General features: G+C 45.6%; 1 protein-coding gene across 2 annotated transcripts in view; it reads left to right on the top strand.

The window, feature by feature from the left end:
* The first annotated feature begins 9,176 nt into the window (after nt 1-9,176).
* LOC143134927 (exocyst complex component 3-like) overlaps nt 9,177-10,546 on the top strand; it is a 42,371-nt gene continuing 41,001 nt past the window's right edge. For both annotated transcript variants that reach the window (XM_076295653.1, XM_076295652.1), the window contains exon 1: nt 9,177-9,632. In XM_076295653.1, coding sequence (XP_076151768.1) covers nt 9,437-9,632 — 196 coding nt within the window. In that variant the 5' untranslated portion in view covers nt 9,177-9,436. The remainder of the gene's footprint in view (nt 9,633-10,546) is intronic.

Genomic DNA, 10,546 nt, shown 5'->3' with positions numbered 1-10,546 from the left:
CACACCACGCGCATACACACCATGCGCATACTGTACACACACAAACACACCACGTGCACACACACACATACAAACACACACCTCCTCAAACAACACAGGCCCAGGGGCCCGTTGCACAAAAGCAGAATTAAGACATCCGGGATAAGTTACTGAGCTGCGCTCAATAAATCCAAAACAAGAGCGTACAGGCTTAATTGGTTGCACAACGAGCAAGCCAGGATGAGCAGACACGGATTCATCAAGCCAGGTGAAACCTATCCTGGATAAGTGCGCGCTCACGGCTCCCTCAAATAGACCCCGCCACCGATCACAGATTCACTGATTCACCATGGCAACTAGAGCGGCTTCATTGCTTCTTCTATGGAGTAAAGTAGGTAGCGATACCCTTTTCACAACAGCAGCAAACAGCAACACCTCTGTTTAGGAGAATATTGCAACTAGTGTCGCGACCACCACGTGCGAAATGGTTACGCCGCTCCCGTGATGTCACATAGTTGCATGACAGGTCGGGAATGGCGATATGTAAAAGTTAATTAATGATCACAAACGTTTAAATAATGACAGTGGGTGTAGTTATATGTGATAACAATGTGTAATGGGCAGTGGAATAACTATTGGTTTCCGTTTGTGGTGACTGCTGACTGAGATAAGGGATGAGATTAAATAGATCCTGGAACTTAGCCTGGTCTGGAGCAGGCTAGCTTCACAGAATAAATCGCCATGGTAACTTATACCATAACATATCCTGCTGCCCCCTATCCCGCTTTTGTGCAACTGGATCACGGATAAATTGAGCCAGGATAACCAAGATATCCCGGCTTAATCCCTTATCCTAGTTTTGTGCAATAGGCCCCTGGGGCCTGTACTACGAAGCGGGGTTTCTGGCTTATCTGGGTAACTTCGAGAGTAACTTGATCACGTGTGGCGTAACTTCCCGATTAACCCGTACTACGAAAGGTGGATAGGTTTTAACCGAGGTATGCTGCCATGGCAATTTACGCTGCATCTCAAACCTGCTCCGACCAGGTTATGTTCTTGGTTAACCCGAGGTTTCCGTTAACCACACCCTTTATAAGTACCACCCCTCCACTAACAATTTCTCCCGAGACATGTCGGCGTACCTGGATGATCCATAGACATTGGAGCGCAAATCGTGAGGGACTCTCTTCGCAGGGCGAGGGGTTTTAGAGACCGCCAGAAAATATATATAGCCTACCTGGACGATATTCTCTATGAAGATATAGATTGTCAGCCGAGGGAATTCGTTATCTTTGTCAGATGATCTAGGAAGACGTCTCATAGCAATGCCCGTACGTGGACATTCATGTATTCCATCGGTGATGCTGAACATCTGAGCAAGAATAGCCTACTGTATGTCCGAAAATAAATCGGACATAGGCCTACAGTATGCTGAACATCTGAGCAAGAATAAATCGGACATATAGTAGGCCTAATAAATCACCATTTTAACAAACGTATTGAATTGAATGTCATATTACTGTAGGCTACCCTGCACATAAAGGCTACACATTTCCACAGCACCAGAATCCGACCGAATGCCTCCCTCAACCCCCTCCATAATCGGCCTTCCACTATTATTTGCGATGGCCAACTCCTCTGCTACTGTAAAACACTCTGGTGCCTTACAGTAGTGTTCAAAGACACCTTTTTCTTGTTAGCTGTAAAACAGAGGCCAAGTGAAGGCTATAAGCATAGGCCTACATGTTTTCATAATTAAGAAATATTAATGCAAGCTATGACTATATAAACCACTATTCTGAATAATGTGTTTGTGTTTCATTTTCACCTGCTGGCATGTGCGTTTGGCAATGGTGTTGCATCTGAAATGTTCACAGGATTAGGCATACACTAAATCAGTCAATGGGGCTACTTAAACATTCAATTATCCTTATTACTGTAATCTATATGCCCACTTCTAAATTGTGTTGCATCTGTAGGCATTTCTATGAACTCAAAATAAATAAGCAATTTTATTATTTCAACTCATTAAATACATTCCGCAAGCTATTAATCCTCCGTATTTGAAGAACATGTGGACATAAAACTTTACTTTTAGGCATTTAGGCTACCCGATCTGCAATACATTGCCAACAGCCTTGCCTTGCTTTGTTCACTGCCGACGTATTTGATTTTTGTCGTAGAGTGGGTTTTAATTCCTCATAACTTGTCATAATAATTGTGCATTCCTCATCTGTAAAATAAGGTGAACGCGTCATCACTGAAAGTGGTGATTTGCGCTGCAACCCGCCCCTTTTATGTGAACGCGCACAAACTCCAATGAGGTTAACCCCGGCTCAACAAATCAACTTCATAATCAGCGTCGTAGTACCGATTAACTCCACTTAAGATAACCAGGTTTTGTCAACCCCGGTTTAACAAAGTAACCCTGGGTTACATCTGGGTAGGTTAAGCTCCCTTCGTAGTACAGGCCCCTGGTCTCTCTCTCACACACACAACGCGCATACAGTGGGCATCGCTTTCAAATGGCCACTTCAGTCGCGCATTACGAGGCGTGAAGCTGCGTGAAGCTTTAGTACCACTTTCAGCCACTGTACATCGCTCTGCCACTGTACATCGCTCTGCCTGCCGCCCCTTCTGAAAAAGCTCGATTTACCTCGATTTAGGCTACTTGGGTATAGCTTAAGGCTTGACTACACGGTGGTAAGGGAAATCGAAATTTGCTGTCTACATTATTGTCAGTGTTGGGTTAACGCAACTACGCAAATCAAAACAGTGGTGTGATAATTAAGCCAGTAGAGAAATAACTGTTCAGAATTAATCTGTAGCCTTGGGTAGGCTTCTGCGACGTTTTAAACAGGCTACGCTATAGAGGCTTAGACAACTATGACCCACGTTTTGGTTTCGTAAATTAATTTGCCCTACTTCTTGACTGCAATGTAGTCAATTGACTGCTTGACAGGTTATTTTTATTTTTCTGTACAATAAACAAATACATCTGCTTTATGCCGCAGAATTACGCACTTGGCCAGCCTATAGAACGGCACATTTTGGAGAGAATAGAGAATGTACGCACGCAAGAATCTGTAGGCTATTTGTGGCTGGTTACCAGCAAACAATGTTTAATGCATTAACTCAAGACGTCAAACATTTTCTAAACAATACAAACAGAAAGGATGCAGCAGGCAGCAAATGAGTCATTTCCAGTGGAAGAACAAAATGCTGAATGAAGCCCAAAGATATGAAGGCATATCTGGCAAGTTGTTATTTTTTGAAGACGTACTGTAAATGGTTGGGCTATAGGCCTAGTTTGCAAGAAGGAGACATAAAGCGTGAGCATGCCACACTATCCACAGCTGTGGTAGCGGGGGGTAGGAGGATTACTGTTAGCGCAGGATTTATATAAAATTCTTCAACAGAAGGCCTGCCTCGAATGCAGGCTTGCCCAAAAAAAAGGGCTGTGGTTTGCGCAGCCTACAGTAAGTAGGTCTTAGTGAGTAGGAGTCCTCTAGACTTCTTTTCAGCTGTCTCAGAGGTGGAAAGTTGCGTTCGTTGGGGGCAGGGCCGGATTAACAATTCATAGACCCTTGGGAACAAATGTCTGATGCCCCCCCCCCTGCCCCCCAGCCAACGTGAATCGGGCGGTCAGTTAATAGGCCTATCGTGAAGATTTGTATTGCCATTTAAGGCACGAGCGCATCTGTGAGGCCAAGCCTCACCAAGTAGCCCGTTTGTTTACAACTAACATTACATTTAATTAAACTGCTTATAGGCTATGCCGAAATAGTTTCAACATTTTGAATATCAGTGTCGGGTGAATTAGGAAATGTTCTCAAAGTAGCCTTATGGCTGAAAGCTGCTTGGGATCCCCCCTGTCAAGCAATAACCATACAAAAAGTTAAAAACAGATGACATGATGCGCGTCACTGACATAATGCGCAAATAATATAGCCTAGATATTCCAATTTATTCGAATACATGTCTTTATTTTAGAGGGGATATTCGAACGTCATTTTTGAGCAATTTTGACAGCCCTAGTCCACTGTAGGCTACGCCAATTGTCTATTAACACCTTTCACCTAACCCAGGTGAATGGGGGTCGCTATAATGCGTGTGAAATAGCACCATTGAGTAGCCTATGCGAAATAGCCTTAAAATCGTTCCGGTGTTGTGTGCCTTCTGGTTTCTCCACCTACTGGTTTCCTTGCGTGTGCATGCGCTGCAGCAGTTGTCAGACATTCACAAACAAGTTGTTTTAGGCGGTTTGAAGTCGCTTTTCATACGCCATGAGCGCTCGGCTACATTACAGCCACTCGGACAAAAGACATGTAAAAAATATATGTTTTGAAAACTACAATAGTTAATTGATTCGCATAACATAGCCTATTAGTTGGCTCAAAGAGTAGGGAATCAGGATGGAGAGGGTCACGCGTGTGTTGCTTTTGCGGGATCGAATCCAGTTTAATCCATTAATTAATAACGTAGGCAACACCCAGGTAACATGTTGTCCAGGCTATCTGAAACAAGGGGTTGCCTCTCATTTACAACAACTGGTTACCTTGGTCTGCTACAGTTGTCAGTGCACTGTGCACAGTAGGCCTATGCTACTCTTTGTGATTGATCAACTAAAAATAAAAGATGTATTTGGTGATGACGTTTTTGTAGGCCTAGTAGACCTAAATTCTGAGAAATTAAATGGTACGAGAAACGATCTACATAGCGCACCAGACCGCGATGTCTTCAAGGGTTGAATGAAGGGAGTTTGCAAAAATTTGCGAATTTTTCAAGTCAATAAACATTCTTAATTTCCGAATGTCTTTGTCAGGGAACATCTGACTTTTAAAAACCATAGGCCTGGTAGTCGCTCAGACAAGGAGTTATAAGATAAAGGCAATACCATTTGTGTCACCTAATGCAGTTCAGTGAATTAGCAAGATACCATCAGAAGCCAAAAATCATAAAGCACAGTGCGCGCGCTCACTCTCTCTCCCCTGCGCATAAAGCTGTCTGTGTGATGTAGGCTAGATTTTTGCGTGAGTTCTTTCTATCTGCTTTACTTTTGTGAGTTGCGACCACCTAGGCTATGTTATAGACGTTCTATGAGGTACCAGTGTTTAGCTGTGTCACAAAACAATAAGCTTTGTCAGACTACTTTTAAAATGATATTCAGGGCTATATACATTTTAAACATTCGGGCCTGAAGACCCGACAAAGCCTTGCATTAATTCTTCAGGTGGGAAGTGTCAGGAATTACGAGAGACGCTCTCATTGGTGGTTAGTATATGAAGTAGGGAATTGACAGCAACATATCCAATCACATTATGAGAGATGCTGAATTTAACATAAACTGTGATGTTTGATTTTAAATGAATGTAAATTTAGCCGGGACTGTAAGCTGGCACACGTGGGTGCTCGATGTTTTCAGTGGGTGCCCGAGAGACGGAGCACCCTCGGTATCGGCGCCTATGACAAGCGTATCTCGCGGTTGCATCCATTACAAACAAACAATGTGAACGTCTGGGATTGGGGAGAGCACTAAATGCTCTTCTGAATAAGCACGAAGTCAAGCCTTTAAATGAAAAACACTCTTTAATAATCAAAGAAATAAACGCTAATGAAGTAAACTTGTGACCATCAAAAATCGTTTATCGCCTGTAACTCCGTGATAACAGGACGTAACAGGAAGGCATTTGTCTGAGCAACAGAGGTTAATATGCTCTATATTTTGTCCAAATGATGTCTGTCTATCATCGTTGCACTCAGAGAAAACCAGAATGTTTAATTTGTCCTGCGTTTCTTCTACGGCTGCAAACGGGATTCACTCGCAGTTAACCAAATATTTCTTTATTAGGGCAGGGCAGGCATATTTCTGGCTATTACATTATTTCTAAACCAGCTTTCCAGCTCCATTTCTTTTTACGAGACACCCTGCTCACTTGAGACCTTTGCCGGTTGTTGCAGCGTCACTGGAAAAATACAAATTAAAGTCGCGTGATGCTGCGTGATCCCGCGCGAGGGAAGCTGGCCAAGTCGAAGCACTGCCCACACACACACACAACGCACACACACACACACCACGCGGATACACACACACACACACCATGTGCATACACAATCACACAAATACACAAACACACACCACGCACATACAAACAACAAACACACACACACCACTCCCATACACACACACACACCATGCACACACTCTGATGTCTGCATTGATAACGGCTGTGGTTAAAAAAACCAGAAGATCTGGTTCTGTAAGCGACTGATCCACACACACACACATAAGTGTGCCGTGACTGAAGCGTCACCTCCTTTGTGTGCGTGTGCGTGTGCATACCTGTGTGTTTACATCTGGGGGCGGATGCCAGAGACACACACACACACACACACACACACACACACACACACACACATAATAATATAATAATAATAATAATAAGCTTTATTTGTATAGCACCTTTCATACACAGAATGCAGCTCAAAGTGCTTTACATTTGAAGCATGTAACAAAATAATAGTCAGTCAGTCATTATCAATCACATTTCTTCATTGCTGGGGCCGTTTATGATCCACTCAGCAACATATCAAAAATATAGAAAATGACATGTCATAAGACTGGCAGCCTTAACCCGCTTTTGAGGAATATGCTGAGGTATGGAAAGAATATTTGTTAGGTTTCTAGTTTTAAATTTGTCTTTTCTTTTTACTATACGTTTGGTAGAAATCAACGTTGGAATAGAACTATAAGCATAAGTCATGCTATTGCATGAAGCAGCTTGATCTATGGTAGTAGTATTGTATGTTACCCTGCAGAAAACATTCTCAGACCCATCCACATGTATAATGCCATTCGAATCAATACCTGGGGGGCGTGAATCTGTAATATTTTCTACAGAATGTCAATGCCTCAGTGTGGACGCTATGTTGATTAGCCTGGCTCCATGTTGGTTTGGGTGGAGACCATCACGCTTCAGCATACTGGGCCTCTCCCAGAACAAGCCCCAGTTGTTGACATAGGGGATGCTTAGGGAAGCGCAGTAGCGTTTGAGCCAGGTGTGGAGATCGAACAGTCTGGACCATCTCTCAGCACCTTTTCTGTAGGTAGGGAGAGGCCCAGAGATGACAAAGCGTTTTTCTGTGCCCATCAGGGTGGTGATGAGAGTTTTGTAGTTTTCCTGCAGTGCTACTGACTGCTTATCTCTGATGTCGTTTGTGCCCACGTGTACGATGATGTTGTTGACCTTGGTGTGGCAGGCCAGGATGCTTGGGAGTTTCTGCTGGATGTCAAGGACCTTGGCACCAGGAAAGCAGTAGACCTTGGAGGGACCGCTACATGATGGGGGAATGCACAGGTCTCTAACCATGGAACTGCCGATGACCAGGGTGGAGGTTGATGAGGTCCGGGGAGGAGGGGGTCGGGGGGGCGCCGACTTTGAGGAGGGACCAGGATGGTTGTCTCGGGGCAGGAGGGGCTCCTCATCCTCGGTCAGAATGGCGTAGTCGTATAGGTTGGGCTGGGCCTGAGTGCCGTCCGGACCGTCTGCCGTGCTTGTGATGCTTGCTTCTACGCCATGGCTCAGGCTGGTGTGGAGTGGAGCTGGCCAGCAGAGCAGGCTTGGTTCTCAGCAGAGGCCGGGGAGAGGCAACAGGGACAGAAGTTGCATTAGTGCATGGCATGGTTAAAGTATTGGAGGACAGAGTGAAATTAGGGCATCTGGCATTAGTGTGTGTAAGAGAGGTAACGTTACTTACGGAGAGAATGGTGTCGAGGAACTGTTCATCCTTCTCAATCTGATGGAGGGTCTGGCTTCGAGTTCCACTATCTTTTCGCTGAGAAGGACGCATGAGTCGCAGCCTGGTGCACAGCTGAGGGGAGGCCTCGTGTCGCGGCGAGGGCTCGTCGGTGTCAACTTTCTTTTAAACGTTTGTTTGCTAGTTGGCTAGCAACAGCGATATCGTGCAGTTCCTTGATAACTCGAACACAGGTAGTGGGTAAGTAATCTGAGAAAATCTCACTTTTATATTGAGTCACTAGTTTTGAGAGACGTTAGAAGGAATTTGATGCTTTCTTCTTCCAGATAGCGTTTCCTTGGCCCGGTATTATTTGCAGCCCTTGATGCTGGCGTAACGTTTCACGTTAACGTTTGACAGAAAAGTTTGGCGATCAAGGTTATAGAGTCCGATAATCCAAAGCCTCGAGCAACAACAGTTTATGCAACAGTTTGTTCACGAGATATAATCAGTAGCCAGTAAATCCGTAGAAAGTAGATGGTAACAAGGAGATTTTAAGATAGATAAGTTTGGAAGTTTAGGTAGTTACATACGGAGCACGCCGACCGGCGTAACATAAGTGTGCCGTGACTAAAGCGTCACCTCCTTTGTGTGCGTGTGCGTGTGCATACCTGTGTGTTTACTTCTGGGGGCGGATACCAGACGGACGCCAGAGCCACACACACACACACACACTCCTACACACACACACTCCTACACACACACACACACACACACACTCCTACACACACACACTCCTACACACACACACACTCCTACACACACACACACACACACACACACTCCTACACACACACACACACACACACACACACACACACACACACACACACACACACACACTCCTACACACACACACACACACACACACTCCTACACACACACACTCCTACACACACTCCTACACACACACACACACACACACACTCCTACACACACACACACACACACACATACACACACACACACACACTCACACACACACACACACACACACACACCTGAAGGTGAGACGGCTACAGCAGATCTGTGTGAGGGTGTGTGTGTGTGTGTAATCCTGAGCACCTGGCGACTACAGCAGAGCTGTGTGTGTGTGTGTGTGTGTGTGTGTGTGTATGTGTGTGTGTCTCTGGCATCCGTCTGGTATCCGCCCCCAGATGTAAACACACAGGTATGCACTCCCATACACAAACACACACCATGCACACACTCTGATGTCTGCATTGATAACGGCCGTGGTTAAAAAAACCAGAAGATCTGGTTCTGTAAGCGACTGATCCACACACACACACACACACACACACATAAGTGTGCCGTGACTGAAGCGTCACCTCCTTTGTGTGCGTGTGCATACCTGTGTGTTTACATCTGGGGGCGGATACCAGACGGATGCCAGAGACACACACACACACACACACACACACACTCCTACACACACACACACACACACACACACACACTCCTACACACACACACACACCTGAAGGTGAGACAGCTACAGCAGATCTGTGTGAGGGTGTGTGTGTGTGTGTAATCCTGAGCACCTGGCGACTACAGCAGAGCTGTGTGTGTGTGTGTGTGTGTGTGAGTGTGTGTGTATGTGATCCTGAGCACCTGGCTACTACTCTTTCAGACAAGGCAGGAAAAGAACGAGGGATTGATGTCTCTGAGGAAGAAGAAGGCAAAAAGCGAGGGAGGCGAGGAGAAGAAGGAGAAGAAGAGAATAGAGGGAGGAGAGGAGAGGAAGGAGAAGAAGAGACGCTCCTTGGGCTCGTTTCTCAGTCTCAGGAGGAAGTCGTCTGCACCCTCAGAGGCCAGCTTCCTACTCAGGACACTCAGCAGCCGGACAAGCCATGGTCAGCTCCTAATGCCTCTGTGTGTGTGTGTGTGTGTGTGTGTGTACATGCTGGGGGTTGTGTGTGTGTGTGTGCGTGTACATGCTGGGGGTTGTGTGTGTGTGTGTGTGTGTGTGTGTGTGTGTGTGTGTACATGCTGGGGGTTGTGTGTGTGTGTGTGTGTGTGTGTGTGTTTGTGTGTGCGTGCCTGCCTGCGCACGCGCATGTATACATGCTGGCGGTTGTGTGTGTGTGTGTGTGTGTGTGTGTGTACATGCTGGGGGTTGTGTGTGTGCGTGCTGTATGTGTGCCGTGTGTCTGTAACATATATGTGTGTGTGTGTGTGTGTACTGTACTGAATGTATGTTGTGTGTGTGTGCGTGTTTGTTTTTTGTATGCGGGGGAATTTAAGTGTCATGTTGTGTGCTGTGTTCATGTGTGTGTGTGTGTGTGTGTATGTCAACTAGCTGTTTACTTTCACTTGCAGTGCTTGAGGAGAGTGTGTGCATGTCTGTTTATGTATTACATGTGTGTGTGTGTGTGTGTATGTGTGTGTGTGTAGTATGTGTGTGTGTGTGTAGTAAAAGGAAAGAGTGAGGCTTCCAAGAAATCGAAACAGAAAGATCACACACTCAACCTCCAGACACAATATTGTATTGAGAGAGAGAGGGGGGGAGGAGAGAGGGAGAGAGAGAGAGAGGAGGAGAGAGAGAAGGAGAGAGAGAGAGAGCGAGAGAGAGAGAGGGAGAGAGAGGAGGAGAGAGAGAAAGATATGAGATATGGAGAAGAGGAGAGAGCAACTTGCTAAATGAGTGTAACACACATGCTGTCTTACACAAACACGCTGTCTTACACACACACACACACACAGTCTCTCACACACACACACTGTCTTACACACACACACAGTCTCTCACACACACATACACACACTG

Source organism: Alosa pseudoharengus, unplaced genomic scaffold (genome assembly GCF_046254945.1).
Source record: "Alosa pseudoharengus isolate Yale_2024_CS ecotype anadromous, Long Island Sound unplaced genomic scaffold, YU_APseudo_1.1 YU_APseudo_1.1_scf_2, whole genome shotgun sequence".
Lineage (NCBI taxonomy): Eukaryota > Metazoa > Chordata > Actinopteri > Clupeiformes > Clupeidae > Alosa > Alosa pseudoharengus.
The sequence above is the reverse complement of the archived record's forward strand: the minus strand, read 5'-3'. Positions and strand labels throughout refer to the sequence as shown.